General features: G+C 41.7%; 1 protein-coding gene across 3 annotated transcripts in view; it reads right to left on the bottom strand.

Annotated features, from left to right (window-relative positions):
- SECISBP2L (SECIS binding protein 2 like) overlaps window positions 1-16163 on the bottom strand; it is a 37541-nt gene extending 21378 nt beyond the window's left edge. For all 3 annotated transcript variants that reach the window (XR_012716094.1, XR_012716095.1, XM_075273375.1), the window contains exons 1-3: window positions 15937-16163; window positions 3582-3760; window positions 548-872 (exon numbers count right to left, since the gene is read on the bottom strand). Coding sequence is in view for 1 of the 3 variants with exons in the window: in XM_075273375.1 (XP_075129476.1) it covers window positions 548-872; window positions 3582-3760; window positions 15937-15954 (522 nt within the window). In the remaining 2 variants the exon portion in view is untranslated. The remainder of the gene's footprint in view (window positions 1-547; window positions 873-3581; window positions 3761-15936) is intronic.
- Window positions 16164-18901: the final 2738 nt, after the last annotated feature.

Here is an 18901-nt window from a genome sequence, read left to right as displayed (position 1 = left end):
CATATGAGCTCAATGACACTGGGCGATAAATGAAGGATCTTTTTGAGAACTTCCTTTCAAAGAAAGATTATTTGTAAATGAAAGATTTTTATTTTATCTAAATCAGCAGAAAGTTTCAAGCACAGCCAACTAGTTTTCAAGCAATGATAATCTGTCATCTGTTGGCTAAGACAATTGCTTGTTAACTTTCACACAAGGACTTGTTAAATTTAGGATTTTAACCCAAATGATCAGGTTTGGTCTAAAGTGTGTGGAAACCCCTAAGCTGTACCAAACAACAATGGACAGCTAGATCTACTGGACTGATCTGCAGGAATGGGACAACATGGCCGGTTGCGTAGTATAAAGCTACCCAGCCTTTATAAACTTGTATTGGACGTTTGTGTCCAGGTATCCTATCAGAGACGAGAAAGCATGGCAATGAAGGGCTTTATCATCTAAGGGATTTCTATACTTCAGATGCAGACCTTTCTCTGTAGGGCAGGTCACTTATAACGTACAATAAAATGTAGTTTCTAGATTGGTTTGGAAATATTTGTGTACCTACCTTGTGGACGATAGGTGGTCTGGTGACATTTCTGTTCCTCTGGCTGGGTAGCACATTAACTTGTGATTGTTGGTTAGTGCGGTCATTGCAATCAATAGAAATTGCATTGATAGCATTGGTTGCTTGAAGAGGTGTCGAGTAGGAAGTAGGAAATGGATGGTAGAATCCCATGACTTGAGCACACGGAGCTGGCATTAGCTGGTAGTACATGTACTCAGTGGATACAGGAGGTTGTGCGGGTACAATGGGATAAGCCAGGTAAGGTCCAGGAGGATTTGAGCTTGACTGTTGCCATCTAATATCATTTATATACAGGGGAAATTGTCTAAATATAAGAAGAAAATAATAATAATAATAATAATAATAATAATAATAATATTGATTATTGGCACTGCTGAGATGGTTGGAAAAAAACAAACAAAACAGAAATGTGAAATGTTCGCAAGTGTTGATTAAAAGGTTAGGCACAAGAAAGGATTTATGCAAAGGGTAGAAAACAGACAGGGGTGTGGGCAAGACACTGCCAGTAATATATGACTTGCACAGCTAACTGAGGCTTAAAGACTTTTCACACATGGAAATGATTGCACGGAGATTTGTTCACCATCAGAACTCAATTAAAATATGCAGCGATAAAACAACAAATGAGAAAAGGCTTGTGCTTTGTGGACACAAAAATCATTTGTCCGCAGGGGCAACACGGTGGCTCAGTGGTTAGCACTGCAGCCTTGCAGCGCTGGAGTCCTGGGTTCGGATCCCGCCAGGAACAACATCTGCAAGGAGTTTGTATTTTCTCCCCGTGTTTGCATGGATTTCCTCCCATTCTATAAAGACATACTGATAGGGGAAAAAATGTACATTGTGATCTCTATATGGGGCTCACAATCTACATTTTTAAAAAAATAAAAAATCATTTGTCCGCAGTACACTGGCTTGTGCTGGTAACAATGAAATCTGAAGGGGGGAACAAATAATGTTACATATGAGCGTTCATTCAATATCCCTCACGATTACTGGAAAGTTAAAGTGAACAAGAGTCTAATGACACACATTAAGTGTAGAAGAGCATTATTATTTTATTACTGTTATGTAGCATTTTATAACTACTGCTCTTCACCATTTCATCTTATCTAAGGTTCTACGCACATGACTATAGGGTCCCATCTGTGTACTGTCCTAGTTTTTCACACATCCACAATAAGCCCAACCAAAGAAGGAATAGAAATTGATTGTCACTATTAGAGGTTAGATTTGGTAAGAGTGTACTTTGCTAGATGCTAAAATGACGCAAATCTGTATGTATATAATCGTATATTATTACTGGGAAAAAGGTTTAGGTGGGTATGAAAACAGTGATTAAAAAAAATAGAGGTGTTAAAAAGTACATGAACATAAAAAAAGAATAAAATCACTTCAATGCTAAGTGTGATGACCCTTTGCCTTTAAAACAGCATCCATTTTTCTAGGTATACTTTATGAAGGAACTTGGCATGGAGGTGGCTCCAAACATCTTGGAGAATAAAGCACAGATCTTCTGGGGGTGTAGGCTTGCTCAAATCCTTCTGTTTCTTCATTTAATCCCAGCTAGACTATGCAGAGATCAGGGCTCAGCGGGGCCACATCATCACTTCCAGTACTCCTTGATTTTCTTTACTCTGAAGAAAGTTCTTCATGACATTGACTGTATGTTTCCTGTTGTGCTCTACAGCAGGACAACATGTGGAGCCAGACAGACATCTCCGTGATTGTATTGCATGAAAGATAAGTATCGGCTGGCATTTCTCTGCATTGCAGACACCATTAATCCTGAACGCTACATAAAGAGGACTTTTCATGTCCTCGGGTACATGCGGTTTTATATACCATTAGAAAGCAGACAGTGCGTTGAATTCAGCGCACTGTCAGCTTTCTTGTTATGATCCCCGGGGCAAGAGATATCAGTGCAGTTACCGATATCTCTTCAGTGTCAGAAGGGCGTTTCTAGCTGGGCTGTGAGGAACGCCCCTCGACAGTACTGTCTATAGCTCTGTACTATCAGGGGGGGTGTTCCTTACCACCCAGCCATGACGCTGAGCGATGAGGAGTCTATGGACGAGTGCAGTCGGGATGGGGCGTTCCTCACCTTAGCTTCATGGCCATTAGTGTCCCCACACATACGTAACATTAACAGCAGCTGGGAGGAACATTCACCTCCTGCCCCGGTCCTCAAGCCCTGATACCTTACACAATCCTCCCTGCTGCCTGCGCAAGAGCCCTTATGTGTGAAGGGATAGTGCAAGGGATCAGGACTTGGGGAGAGCAGGCAATAGCTGAAGGTTTCTCCTAGTAGCAGTAATAATGAAAGAGCCCGGAGGCAGGGGTCTTGACAGGTTGAGTATCTCTGCTCTAGTGTCCGAAGAGACCCCAGAGCATAATAAAAGCAGTTTTGGTTCAGACGTGTTCAGTCTGAACAAAACTGGAGATGGAACCTCGAATATTGTAATAGTGAATGTACACATTATAAAGTGAAACAACTCCTGTTAATGGGCTGTATCTGGGATTAATGTATGGAGTCTGAAGCAGATGGACCCGCAAACTGTATAATGGCTTGGTGACATTCATGTATCTCAGCTCCCTTTAGGGGCTAAGCTGCAGCACCAGAGACAACCTTTGGATAAGAGAGAGAAGCTGACTCTAAATCACAGGAAACCCTTTTAATGTGAACTAAGAATTTCATTAAAAAAACACGCAAATGCTATATATATCGTGAAATGACACTAAAGGCATTCTGCAACAATAAAGTACAGTATTGTGTACGCTGAAAGTACACTCCTTCAATGTTACCATGACTAGGCAAACATTACCAAATCTAAACTGTATAGCAGTACAATATTTACATAGAACAGAAAGCAAAGTTCACTTAAGAGATACAGTACTTCAGGTGACATACGCCAGACCTGTAGCCTCTATTTATAGCTAGTAAGTGCTGAAAAAAATCAGAACTACAGGCAAGAATTTGCATAAGTGTCGTATCTCAGGAACACAGGGAAATTACCTATTAGACTGGTTTTCCTGTACAAAGGGGTAGCAGGTTATAAGATAGCTTGGAATGGGAGTGGGTTCCAGTCCTCCGACATTTCCACTGTCGCTAGGAAGAGCCATCGGGATTGTAATGGCTTCTGTCCCCTTCTTCTGGGGAACAAACGGCTCAACTTCGGCAGACAGCTTTCCATTCTGTTAAAAAAACAAACATACAAAATGAAAAAACAAACAAACCATATCTTTTAAATCTAGTCTCAAGTGTGAAAACATAAATAACGATTCTTCTGGAATTCATCCGGAATTAGAATACATTGTACTAACAAATTTCAGCTCCTGTGCTGAAATGCGTTCTTTTTCCATTTTTAATCGGCAGCTGAAATCTGTACACTGCTAGTGACTGGAGGACGGAGGGGCGGCTAATCTATTATTCTGGGAATATATCTCAAGCATTTTACAAACACAGCAGTGATTCTGGTGTCATATGAAAGCAGAGAAGCTCACCTTTCATATGTACATTATACAACGCCGTACATACACTTTCCCAGCACCCCCACCTCCCATCTTTCCCATACACTAGTTATGAGCAGTGAATTCACAGAAAGGAGCCAAACTGTGTTACTAAAGTAGATTAATAAATATATTAATGTCACAAATACTCCCAGGAAATCAGACGTTTAGTTACACATTACAGGGTTATATGACATTTCTGGCATAGCCACAGCATATACCAAACCCAATTGGTTAGCAGTCACTTTCAGTTCACTTCCAAAGGGAGTTACACAAGCAGCTATGGATAAGCTAGAAGTGTCCTAGTTCAGATCAGCCCTTTAACAGTAAAATGTAAAGTGAAGGCTCCTCAGTTTCAGCTAGACATAGGGAACAATAACACATACAGTCCTATGAAAAAGTTTGGGCACCCCTATTAATCTTAATCATTTTTTGTTCTAAATATTTTGGTGTTTGCAACAGCCATTTCAGTTTGATATATCTAATAACTGATGGACACAGTAATATTTCAGGATTGAAATGAGGCTTATTGTACTAACAGAAAATGTGCAATATGCATTAAACCAAAATTTGACCGGTGCAAAAGTATAGGCACCCTTATCATTTTATTGATTTGAATTCCCCTAACTACTTTTTACTGACTTACTGAAGCACAAAATTGGTTTTGTAACCTCAGTGAGCTTTGAACTTCATAGCCAGATGTATCCAATCATAAGAAAAGGTATTTAAGGTGGCCAATTGCAAGTTGATCTCCTATTTGAATCTCCTCTGAAGAGTGGCATCATGGGCTACTCAAAACAACTCTCAAATGATCTGAAAACAAAGATTGTTCAACATAGTTGTTCAGGGGAAGGATACAAAAAGTTGTCTCAGAGATTTAACCTGTCAGTTTCCACTGTGAGGAACATAGTAAGGAAATGGAAGACCACAGGGACAGTTCTTGTTAAGCCCAGAAGTGGCAGGCCAAGAAAAATATCAGAAAGTCAGAGAAGAAGAATGGTGAGAACAGTCAAGGACAATCCACAGACCACCTCCAAAGAGCTGCAGCATCATCTTGCTGCAGATGGTGTCACTGTGCATCGGTCAACTATACAGCGCACTTTGCACAAATAGAAGCTGTATGGGAGAGTGATGAGAAAGAAGCCGTTTCTGCACGTACGCCACAAATAGAGTTGCCTGAGGTATGAAAAAGCACATTTGGACAAGGCAGCTTCATTTTGGAAACAAAAATTGAGTTGTTTGGTTATAAAAAAAGGCGTTATGCATGGCGTCCAAAAAGAAACAGCATTCCAAGAAAAACACATGCTACCCACTGTAAAATTTGGTGAAGGTTCCATCATGCTTTGGGGCTGTGTGGCCAATGCCGGCATCGGGAATCTTGTTAAAGTTGAGAGTCGCATGGATTCCACTCAGTATCAGCAGATTCTTGAGAATAATGTTCAAGAATCAGTGACGAAGTTGAAGTTACGCCGGGGATGGATATTTCAGCAAGACAATGATCCAAAACACCGCTCCAAATCCTCAGGCATTCATGCAGAGGAACAATTACAATGTTCTGGAATGGCCATCCCAGTCCCCAGACCTGAATATCATTGAACATCTGTGGGATGATTTGAAGCGGGCTGTCCATGCTCGGCGACCATCTAACTTAACTGAACTTGAATTGTTTGTCCAAAATACCTTCATCCAGGATCCAGGAACTGATTAAAAGCTACAGGAAGCGACTAGAGGCTGTTATCTTTGCAAAAGGAGGATCTACTAAATATTAATGTCACTTTTCTGTTGAGGTGCCCATACTTTTGCACCGGTCAAATTTTGGTTTAATGCATATTGCACATTTTCTGTTAGTACAATAAACCTCATTTCAATCCTGAAATATTACTGTGTCCATCAGTTATTAGATATATCAAACTGAAATGGCTGTTGCAAATACCAAAATATTTAGAACTAAAAATGATTAAGATTAATAGGGGTGCCCAAACTTTTTCATAGGACTGTATAAGCCTGTTATTCTAGATATAAACTTCTAAGTCAAATGAATGGAGGATGTGTAGGCATAAAAAGTGCCATTCAGATAACACATTTATGATATTGTCTGCGTGAGAGTTCAACATTCTTGTAAATTTGTACAGAACTGTTCCCACAAAAATATTTGCCCTAAAATTTGCATATTTGACAATTTAAAGGTTTCAGCAGGAATATGTCGCCTACTCTGCAGGCAGATGGTTATAAAGCAGGAGGTGGTTTGTGGGAAAAGAGTCAGTACAACTTGGGACTTCACATTGATAGCAGCCTTATCTGCGCTCAAGAGTCCGGAGGGCGGTGACTGACAGTCCAGGCAAGTGCTGCCGCTTCTACATTACCAGACACAGTGCTGTATATTCGTAGTGGCTAAATATATCCCCCTCCCATTCACTGGAAAGGGACAGAGCTGCACTAAGGTAAAATACCGTACACTAAAACTGTACTGAATCCTTCAGATGATGGGCAGGGGCCATGGGCGTCTGAGCCCCAACAATCGGATATTGATAACCTATTTTAAGAACAGCCGAAGGCCATCAAAACCCTTCATATCTATAACCAAGCCAAGTAACTGTCCCAAAAAGTTATTTTAAGTGGTTTAATATATACATTCATAAGTGTATGCAACAGGCACTTTTATCATTTACATATTTTATAAATCACATTGTGATATAACATATACAGAGTCTTTATCTGCACATTATAACCCATTGGTTGGGGCAGTTCAGACTGTAAAATAAAGTGATTTAAAGTTCAGATATTTCAAGGTCCAAGCATAATCCATCATTATACACAAGCACACCTACTATTATTTCTATTAACAAGATTAACCCCATGACATCACTGTAATCCATTACAGGATAAAAATAGCTATTCTAAGCTTGTCCTGGGTGTATCCAATAAGAGCTCAATATCACGTGCGTAGACAGTCATCTGTTTACTATAGGCTCGCTGTAGGACTGTATGTGCCACAAGCATTCTGTCATTAAACAGAGTATATGTGTAATGGGGCAGGTGCCCAGACAAGGAATCTCACATAGGATAAGGATAGTCCACAATGGTGAACACAGATTTATAGAGCTTGTTTTTACACCAAAAATCCCTGTTAACACATCAAGACCATAATCCAGAGCATTATATTCATATAAGATAAGAGAAGATAATCCTTTAATAGTCCCACCATGGGGAGATTCAGTATATATTTCAAATACATACTGAAGTATATAATTCAAATTTTATATTATATATATCATCACACACACACACACATTATGTAGTGAAACAATTTCATTCCCGTCAATGGGCTCTATCTAGGCCATAAAGATTTGATCAGTGGGGGGGGGGGGGAGCAATAGCCATTCCTTGCACTGATCAGCTGTTCAGTTCCCTGTACAGTACAATGTATGGAGTCAGAAGCAGATTGCTATCAGGCCATTATACAGTGTACAGAGCATTCATGCATCTCAGCTCTCTAAGACCAGGTTCACATCTGCATTGGGGTTTCTGTTTGGGGGGTCCGATTGGAGACCACCGAACAGAAACCTAATCCAAATAAAAATGTGGTTATTTTAGGAAATCCGGTGGACCCATAGACTATAATGGGGTTCGTGTGGTTTCCACTCGGACAGGGGAACAGAATCCCCAAACAAAGATGCAACACCAAAAATAAGAGTGACTGTTTCTAGTCACAGGAAACCAATTTAATATGAACTAATTTCTTATATATGTATATCTGTATAGTTAGTTACATATATCTATCAATTATTTTTCCTTTGCTAAAATACACTCTCCATTCAAAAGCATTCACATTAATGTATTCTATTATTACAATAACAATGTGTTATATTCATTCTCTCAGTTCCGGAAACACTGAACTCAAATAATAAATGTGACTTTCCACCGGCAACAATACATCTGTCACTAACACTAGAACTGAGTCATCAGGTCAAAACGTATGATTCATAGAGCGGAAGAACCATGGTTTACAAACAAGAATATATATATATATATATGATGCAGGAAAAGGAAACAGGGAGGTTTTGTGGATCAGAACAAATCTAATGATGAATCAAAGCTGACCCTTCTGAACCAGGAAACAGAAACAAAAAAAAAAAGTGGAAATAAAGAAGAAGCAAAAAGGATCTCAATAAATCAAACATTTAAAGGAAATGTGCACCATTATCGACTTAGTTGAAAATGCTAATCCATGCCAATTAGTTTGATCCCTATTGAGAGAGTCACAAAATTCAATCACAGCTTGTAAATTTTGCAAAAGCCATAAAGCCACTTGTTAGGTTTTTTTTCCCCCCATAGCTAGAAGTTTGTGTTACAAGAGAATTTTACAGAAACTTTGTCCTGTAGCTTCTGCCTAATGTATATTGTAGCATGGCAAACGTTATCTGTGTGGGAAATGCCCATCTGGTCCTAAGGACTTATTCACACCTCAGCATATCATGTACATGTGACATCTGCATTTTTTGCCAATTAGTTTAAGTGTGTATTCAGAAGCACATGTCCTTTATATTTCATTTATTTATTTTTGAATCATGTACCACACCACTGAAAATTTATGGGTTCATGGAAGAAAAAATAAAACAAAAACCACAAAATGGAGATCTGCTTTTCACAGACAGCATATAACTAGGTGCATGAATGAGGCCTGACTCTTAAGCCTCCCCATAAAGACGACATAATGATCAGCCGAATTAGGCCAATTGACTATACACATACCGTTTCAGCAAACCACTGGCAAAGGCTTTGCTAATAATCATTCACACTAAGGCCGGGTTCACACGGGGTTTTTTGGTGCGGAACCTGAGTCGGCCCCGGTCCAAAATACGGGGCAGCCGCAACTAGATGCCAATGCAGTGCACTGGTATCCAGTCGTGGCACTGCGATCCAGATTATGCCCAAATGAATGGGCCTAGTCGTGACTGTCTTCAGGTGGATTCTCAAGGCACAATGAGCATGTCCATTTGTTTTTTCCGGAAAAAAAAAAAAGCTCCCGCCTCCATCTTCTTCAGGAACGGGTCTTCTTCGCGTCTTCTTCCGGCGGTGGCCTCAAACTTCTAGGCCTCGGGGGGCCGACTGCGCATGCCTGCCGGCCACAAGAAGATGGGCGCTTACAATACTGCGCAGTTGGCTTTTCCCTAGGCCTAGAAGTTTGAAGCTTCTGCCGGAAGAACACGCAAAGAATATCCGTAACTGAAGAACATGGATACAGTGTTGGAGAGTCCTCTTGCAGCATTGGGGGCACCCCCAGTGCTGTTTGAGCGCTGGGGCCTGCCCCCATTGCTGCGAGAGAACTCATTTGCATACCGACGAAAACAAGATTATATAACGAATGGTGGCACGAAGAAGACTTCTAAAGGTAGGACAAGAATAGCCTTTCTTGAGGCTATTTCTATGTGGCAACCAGAAAAAAAAACATTTTTAATTATAGAATCCCTTTAAATCATTCCTGAACTTATCTCCACATGGTTTCTATTAGATATGGGTACAGTCTGATTTAGAAATAATCACTGTTCACATTCCTTTATTAGGGAATATGTATGTAACAGAAAAGGACCCCTTCCTCTAAAAGCAGAATTGAGGACCAGTTCTGAGTAAGACACAATGTTGACTTCCATAGGCATCATGTATGGTTTCATTTACCTTTTAGTGTCTGAAATGGATAATGGCCTGCTGCTTACTCCAGCAATAGCCGCTCATTACAGGGGTTCCCTTTGTCTGGTTGTTTCAAATGGACACTTAAATTTTTATTTTTTTTTTCTTATGGTAGAGTTGGAAGGGACCTCAAGGGCCATCGGGTCCAACCCCCTGCGAGTGCAGGTTTTCCTAAATCATCCCAGCTATATGTTTATCCAGATTCTGCTTGAAGATTTCCATTGATGGAGCGCCCACCACCTCCCGTGGCAGCCTATTCCACTCTCTCACTACCCTCACTGTCAGAAAGTTTTTCCTAATGTCTAATCTGTATCTCTTTCCCTTTAGTTTCATCCCATTGCTTCTTGTACTTCCTTGTGCTAATGAGAATAGGGTAGATCCCTCTGCACTGTGACTACCTTTCAGATATTTGTAGACTGCTATTAAATCTCCCCTCAGCCTTCTCTTCTGCAAACTAAACAATCCCAGTTCTTTTAGCCGCTCCTCATAGGACATGGTTTGCAGACCTTCCACCATTTTGGTTGCTCTTCTCTGGACTTGCTCCAATATATCGATGTCTTTCATGAATTGAGGCGCCCAGAACTGTACACAGTATTCCAGGTGTGGTCTGACCAGGGAAGAGTACAGCGGAATAATGACCTCTCTTGATCTAGAGTCAATGCTTGTCTTAATACATCCCAGAATTTTATTTACCACCACCCATATCCAAAAATTCACATGTGACTATGAAATGAACCACAACTTGATAAAGATCTAATAGTTCTCCAGGCACTTGCTGTAATTGTTTATAGAACTAAGGAGTCCAGTCGATGTCTTTTGTAGAACAAGAGGTGCATTTTATTGATCTCATATTGGAGATCACCTCTTATTGAATAGCATTTAGCGTATGGGATAAGTCAGTTTATATTCCAGGCATTTTTGGTATAGGGATGTTTATTTCTACAAGTATTCTAAAGAAAGGTCGTGATTTGAACTTTTATATTTTTAATAACCAAGATATTTTCTAACTTTTTCTTAGCCTATTAAGGGGTCTTGAACCTGCAATCATTAGACTGTTTATACTATAGACATTATTACTACCATATGGCAGAGTATAGTAAAACTGCTGAATTGCTATGGAGCTCGGCCATACACAGAGTTCAATAGGAATATTACTACGGCAGACCTGTAAGCTTTCAGAAAGAACTAGGCAGCCAAAGCAACCAAATAGCTCCCACAATCTCACTGGAGCCCCAAACCGAGTGAAACAAAAACCCAGATGCAAATTGTCAGATCTGACTCTACCGTGTGTAACCTCACTGCTATGGCGTAAGCTCAGCTCCTGAGCAGGTGTCATGGTAAAATACACAACTCCTGCCATACTAAGGAAGGAGGCAAGAGTCGTGATAATGTAGTGAAAGTTTCCCAAGTTGTCATATGTATAGAGTGATGGTGCATCGACTCTTTAAAATGGTCATGTCCAAGTAGAGCCCCATTTCATGTTTTGTTATGGGATCCTGTGATTACTTGCTACACCCTAGGTTTGGGGTAATCTAACAGTGGATATTATTTAATCGTGGGAAAACCTCTTGAAGTCCTTAGAGGGTTGCCTAGATTATATAGGTTGTGAGAAGTATTAGGTCTGAGCATACATAGAGGGTGTAAAATGCGGGGCCCTATTTATCGAGAGAGGAATTGGGCCAAGTCAGTCAGTCTCTTTCCACCATTAGTGAATTTTATTTTTTTTTGGCTACCTTCTAACATCTGTACACAGACCCTTCAGTAACTAAGTGATATCTTTATACAGTGCAGGTGTACAAGTGCTGTGTAGCATAGCCTACAAGACAAAAAGTGGTATATTGACCTTTAGCTATGGTGTAGGGAGAGGTATGAGCACATTTGTTTTGCAGTAAACTCTGTTAGGGGTTATTCACTTTCTAATATCAAAGTCCTGTGCTAATAGATTTCAATGGGTCAGCACTGTAGTACCTAAAACTGTCCCTAAACCTTGTATGGTGAGTGCGCAGAGCGGCTCCTGCTTCTAGACATTACCAGACACATTGCTGTCCTGGAGAGTCTGATCTGTAGGGGTCCAGGGTCCAGGCCATCACCTATTGTATCTTCTTTTAGCAGAAAAAAATAATCTAAATTTCCCCTATTAACACTAAGCGTTGTTAAGGAGGTCTTCACCTACAATAGCTAGTATATACCCCACTTTGGCAACAGATACATCTGTATATACTGGCAATACTGAGTGATTACAGGATATAACTCCCCAACAGAGGTCAACTAGAACCTTAAAGGGATCCTATCATTGGATACCCTTATTTTCTGACTAACACGTAGGAATAGCTTTCAGAAAGGCTATTCTTCTCTGCGCCGCCGTTCAGTAGAAGTCCGGGTTTTCTTCGGTATGCAAATTAGTTCTCTCACAGCATTGGGGCGTCCCCAATGCTGTGAGAGGAATCTCCAGCACCACCTCTATCTTCTTCTGGATTGCCCTCACCGTAATATCTTCTTCCGTCCTGGGTTTCAATCTTCTAGGCATGCGCAGTTGGCTCTGACATCGGGCCTCGGGCAGAGCCAACTGCGCGTGCCCGTGGCCACAAGAAAATGGCCGCTTACACAGTAAGCTAGTGTAAGCGGACATTTTCTTGTGGGAATGCGCAGTCGGCTCTGCCCGAGGCCCAATAGCAGGGCCAACTGCGCATGCCTAGAAGATTGAAACCCAGGACGGAAGAAGATATTACGGTGAGGGCAATCCAGAAGAAGATAGAGGTGGTGCTGGAGATTTCTCTCGCAGCATTGGGGAGGCGCCAGTGCTGTTTGAGCTGTGCGAGAGAACTCATTTGCATACCAAAGAAAACCAGGTTATCTAACGAACGGCGGCATGGAGAAGAATAGCCTTTCTTAAAGCTATTCCTACATATTAGGGTGCGTTCACACGATGTAAAATTGAGCATGATCTGGCACGTATACACGTATCAGCAGATTGAAATCAATGGGATCTTTTTAGGCACGCAATCTGCTGACACGTGTATACGCTCAATTTTACATCGTGTGAACGCACCCTTAGTCTGAAAAAAAGGGTATTCAATAAAAGGATCCCTTTAAAGCCTGTTCTCTGCTAAAAGAAAGCTTAGCCTCCTCTCCAGTGTTCACTGCAAGATACCCGTGCTGTGTGAACTGGCTTTAGTATAGTCTGCCAGCCACTAAAGCACAAGTAACTAGTAGTGAACACAGATGAAAAGAGAATGCGGTGAACCCAGGGTCAGAAACAGCCCAGAACCAACAGGGGGTATTCTGGCTGGTGCAGCCATACCCCAGTTACACCAAACAGCTCAATTCCATATGGATTAATAATAGATTCTCTTGTCAGCAAGATTGCATTTTGACACAAGAAGGTATGTTCACTATGTGATTGTCAGTTCTACAACAGCGTAGAAGTGGTTTAGAAGCCATTTTGGAGATACGAGATACCTTTAGGGCCTCCCGCACTATGCCGTAATACATCTGGATTTTCCAGACAAATTCCATCCTTACTGTGGGTGAAATCACCCAAACTCATTGTACAACACCACACGGATCTACGATGCTGTGAGTTCTGGTCATTAAAAACAGGATTTCTGGCTGTAATTTGGTCTGGAAAATCCAGATGTGTTACAGTCACATGCATGGGTCTTACTGTGCTTTCAATGGCCTTGTAAACACATAGAATGGTAGACACTACAGATTTCGCATTCATAAGGATAGTAATCTTTTATATATTTCCAACAAATTCCAGAACTTTTTGTCTTCTTTCTTCTTTTTATTTCATTTATTATAGGTCTGTATACTTCTGCATATTTTGTTTGCTTCCATTTAGGTGTCTTATATAACAGACAAAATACTTGTGACTGGGTTTCTCAATGGTCTATGGACTTCTCCTAGCACTGTAGCTATAAATGAACCCTAGCCTTTGTCTTCTGTGCAGCTCCTAGTGACAGACAGCTGCACACAGAAGATGTCACTAGCAGGAACAGGCTGGTAAGCTTCCCCCATGTACAGGGTACTCTAAATATTTAGATAAAAAAAAATGCTTTTGTCCATTGTCATTTACATTCAGCTGGGTGTCAGTAAATGTAGAGCTTTGTATGAGCCACTATACAAAATCACAGCTCTTTTCAGACCAACAGATCAGTTTAGAAGCAGTGCCTTCGTATAGTCTTACTGAAGAGCATTAGCAATACCAAAAACGCACCGGCGATGGTAACGTAACCAAACACTGCTGAGAAAAGTCACGTGTCACGTCAATCACATTTCTATGCTATAAAAATCTATTTTAAGGACTTCAGAATCATACACTTCCTTCAGTGACTTAAGTTACAGGAATGCCAGCCATGTAGTCAAACAGGAAATCAGCAGATAGAGCCGCTGCTGAAACAAGAACAACCACCTATAGACTGAAACGTTATGGGAACTCGAGATACTCACCCATAGGTTACAGGAAATTTGTAGTAAGCAATTACATCCAATGCTGCGAATTATGACAGGTATCTGTCAGAGAATGATTTATACCTAGCAAAATTATTTCATATAGAGCCATTATTAGATGACAGTTTTCTCTTCTAGGAAACGTCACATAAAATGTATGGTGGTTTTATTTTATGCAATACAAATGCTAGCAAACTGGAAAGTTTAGGATTGTACCAAAGAAACCTATTATACAATATTGGACACATACACCAAAAATTGTCAAACTTACAATACATTTGGAGTACAGCACATGGTTTCCAATAGTCAATGTGTAAAAAAGTACACATTGCATCTGGGCTTTATATTTAGCACATATATTGTATCATTGTATTTATTAAGTGTATCAAACAGACTCTACAAGGGTGAATGTTTGTCCTCCATCTTGCCTCTATACGTTTGTTTGTTTGCTTGTTTTTTCAAGCTGCATCAGAAAGCGTTGCCACAATATTTTCAACTTAGATGTTGCTATATGCCCCACTGTATACAGTTTCAGCATTTCATCCGAGATATAAGGAAATCTTTCTGGCATATAAATCTCAAGAAAGGTTCAGATGCAGTATACAATAAGATTTACTTCCACATTTAATAGCTTTTAAAGAAATCTAGGAAAATGCATTATTGCCTGATCTCACAAAAAAAAAGTCTAGTTGGCTCTTGGAATGTAAATATCCCCTAAAGTCTACCACAGATGGGGGAATGAAAAGGATGTTTTATCAGATCGAATTATCTAAAGTATATGGAAAGTTTAAGATCAAGTTCACTGAGATCAGTATATGACCAAAAGGATATATTCAAGTCCTGTCAATATACTGTTTCTTTGTTTAGGGATCACTCCATATTTCAGTGTGTATAAAGGAGGCCACTAAGACAGGACATTCATATGGTTGTGAGGAGTCAAAATAAAGCAAAGCTAAACCCACATGAATGCTGAGCTATAAATAAGATGCTACTCAGTGATTATTTTAGTAATTAAAAGATGCTAAAAAAAAACCCCGCACAGTCAGTATTCATGGTATGTAATGTATAGCACATGTGGAGATGTCATCCCACTTTACATAAAGACTGATTAAAATACCCAATAAATAGACATTACATCCACTACTGCACATAAAGAGCCCATAAGCAAATAGAACCTGCTAAACTGTACAGAAAAAGCACACACAGCATGGAAAGCAGGGGTCTGATGGCTCTATACTGGGGCCAGCTTAGGATGGGGTGACAGATGTCACAAATGACACTTCAAGATCTGTCTAGTGATGCACAAGACCATGTCAATATGGAGTCTGTAGGTAAATAAACCCTAGTAGCAGACATCCTAGGAGGACATGCCTTCGCCCAGGTCACAGACTGTTAGTCACAGAAGAGATTCTTCTCCAGGTCACTAGAGACTCTCCTTATAGGAGATCCTTCCTACTAGCCAGAAACACTCAGCTTAGGACTACAGCTGGCGACTGACAAGGTACTAGATACAGCTCTTATTCCAGCTGATCAGCACACAGATGACACAAAGTACATGAGCCAGACCCGCAGTGCTCACCCTGCCCCTTCACAGAACTAGATCCCTGACATCTATGGAGAGTCTGTCAGCAGAAGACACTACACCCTGACACTACACCTGAACTCTCCACACATCTGTACCTGACACAAGCGGGCTAAGGGTAGGGAAGCAGCGGCTGTACCTGCTCGTTAATCTCCATGGTTGCTGGGCCTAGCTATAAGGAGCGGCCTGTCAGCGGGTCCCTTCAGGCTCTGCGTCTACTCGGCCTATGACGGGGAATTCCCGGTAGCAGCTTCTTCCATCTTATTCTTGCCTCTGTCCCTCCTTACTGAATCGGGGTTGTTGCTCCCTCTGCTCGGCCTCAGTTCACACCCCACCCCACTACGTAACACCCGCCGAACCCGCGGCCCTGGGCGGAGCGGAGAGTTCTGTGACAGGGAGTCAGCTGTGACGGAAGCCGGCGAGGTCCTTGGCTGAACGCGAAGTGGCTTTCATTAGGCGTGTCACGTAGAGCTGTCCGCTGTCTGGTTATTAGAGGCTGACACTATGGCCGATAGCTCGGAGATGTATACACCCATACAGACAGTGCGAGCTCCAGCTCATGTCTACCACCAGAGAGTTATGTGGAGGCTCTCCGGGACTTAAAGGGCTTCTCCAGCATAAGGCTAGGGCTAGACAGCGACATTGGTCGTGCGACCAGAGTTGTGCCCAAAGATTGCCGTGTCTCCTGTGACGCCTTCACTCATGTTAGTGAATACAGCTGCTTTATGACTTGAGGCTGATGCCACCATTGTATTTATTTGTCTACAGCCACCAATTCAACTCCATTCAGTACGGAATGAAAATGGAGACACAGTGATCTTTATTGGTACAACAGGCTTAAGGGCTAGTTCACAAGGAGTTCCGCGTGTACACATTCCGTCGCGGTTACCGCGATGGGATTCCGGTGCAGTGCACTGGCATCCGGTCGCGGCTTTCCACTGCGCATAAGGCCCAAATGAATGGGTCTAGTCCGGAGGATGGTGTCGTGAGATGGACGTCTGCTGCTGAATCAGCCGCGGAATCCACCTGAAGAAATGGCACACAATACAAACAGAGAGGACTGGAAAGTCCAAGTAATTAAGACATTCACCGTTATAATATTTCTAAAAATAAAGTTTTATTGATACAAAAACATGTAAAACAATGCACATTATATATAACACACTAAGACTAACAATACTGTGGAAACAAAGCCACCCACAGGGCAGAGACCTGTGTCACAAATCACTGTACAAATGGACCAGACAGAGAAAAGCAGCATCAACGCCCTAAAGGTATTGCAGGGTTTTTCTGTCCGCTTGAGAAGTCGGACAGCTTCTCTTGCGGACAGGGAAGGACGGGCACGGAGTGCAAAAGAACGCACCCGATGCCCATTCAAGTGAATGACAGGTGTCACGGACACATCTAGTGTCCGCTCCTAGTGTCCGTTACAGATTTTGAGCGGACACTACATGTCGGACACCGACGGTAGTGTGAACGCCCCCAAACACACAAGAACATGTCAGAAATCAGGTGAAGGAAAAATGCTGCACAGTCATTCAAGTGTTAAATACAAGGAACATTCATCACTTCAAGTCTGTCCACACTATGTCTCTAGGTCTAACAAAAAGCGTTTCTTACCCATAATATTGGTGATTCTAAGTGAAAACACAGGATCCTGCCATGCAGGTGTAGCCCACCCAACGTACGTTTCGGCTTTTCAGCCTTCTTCCGGGAAATGTATGGTGATTTGTGACACAGGTCTCTGCCCTGTGGGTGGCCTTGTTTCTACAGTATTGTTAGTCTTAGTGTGTTATATATAATGTGCATTGTTTTACATGTTTTTTTTATCAATAAAACTATATTTTTAGAAATATTATAACGGTGACTGTCTTAATTACTTGGACTTTCCAGTCCTCTCTGTTTGTATTGTGTGCTATATGATTAAGACATATCCTTGATTGGGCTGATTTTTTGAGGTCGTTTATGTATATTGGATGTTTTTTGACCTCTATGTGCTATGCTTTTGTTATACTGAAGAAATGGCAGCTCGCTTCTCTTTTTCGCGAGCGGGAACAAACCGCTTGCAGAAAAAGGAAATAACCGGCTCCCATTGATTTCAATGGGAGGCAGCTCTTTGAGCAGGATTTTGATGCAGATTCCGCGTCAAAATCCTGACCATTTTGCCCCATGTGAACTAGCCCTAAGTGGCCGTGTAACTCTAGTCTTATACTGTATAAGTGAAGTGTAGTCCTGATTCACACAACAGAGTTTCACGGGTCTATTTGGCTTTTGGAGGGCAGATTTTGCTGGAATAGTTTTCTGATGCCATGCCACATTTGCAGAGCCCCTAAAGTATCAGTTCAATGGGAAACCCCAAAAAGTGATTCCCCATTTTGGAAACTAAACCCCCCTCACCCAACCAGGCCCATCAGCACAGTGAGATCCATACAGCGCAGTAGAACAGAAGAGGCTTGCTTCCAGGGCACTGAATTCCACAGGGCCCCTGCACACACGCCGCGCTCAAGCTAGGTTCACAACTGTGTTGGAGTTGTCATACAAAACTCTGCCACAGATTCCATTTAAAAGCTGCAAAGAGAAAAGTCCTGCGAGGAAGACTTTTTGCTCCACCAATTTCAGTATAAAACCCAGCAGGAACTGTGCAGACCCCATTATAGTTTATGGGGTCTCATTTTCGGTGCCCCATACGGACCCAATGGACAGAGACCCAAACACTAGTGTGAACCTAGCATCCCTGATCATTTGTAGTAAACTTCAGCCAGACTGTCCGGTAATCCACCCCCTCCCTAGGAGCAGATAAGGTTTCCCACGTAACTGCACTGCTCACCAGCCTGCATCTTCTACAGCCACAGTATGGGCTCTGCTATGTGCATGCTCTTCCATGGCACTTTGTAACCTTCCCTCAACTGAAATAGGCCACAGATGCTTCATGTTCCCAGCTTGATCCTCAACATCTCTACCCTAAGGGTCCATTTACACGGAGGAAAATGGCTCTTTATTTGGCGCTGAAAAAAAAGTTAGCGGCACCCATTGAAGTCAATGGGAGGCTTTTTCTTCAGCGATGAAAATTCAGCACCAAATAAAGCGCCATTTTCCTCCGTGTG

This window comes from Leptodactylus fuscus, chromosome 5 (assembly GCF_031893055.1).
Source record: "Leptodactylus fuscus isolate aLepFus1 chromosome 5, aLepFus1.hap2, whole genome shotgun sequence".
Classification (NCBI taxonomy): domain Eukaryota; kingdom Metazoa; phylum Chordata; class Amphibia; order Anura; family Leptodactylidae; genus Leptodactylus; species Leptodactylus fuscus.
Note: the sequence above shows the minus strand (reverse complement) of the source record. Positions and strands in the feature narration are given on the sequence as shown.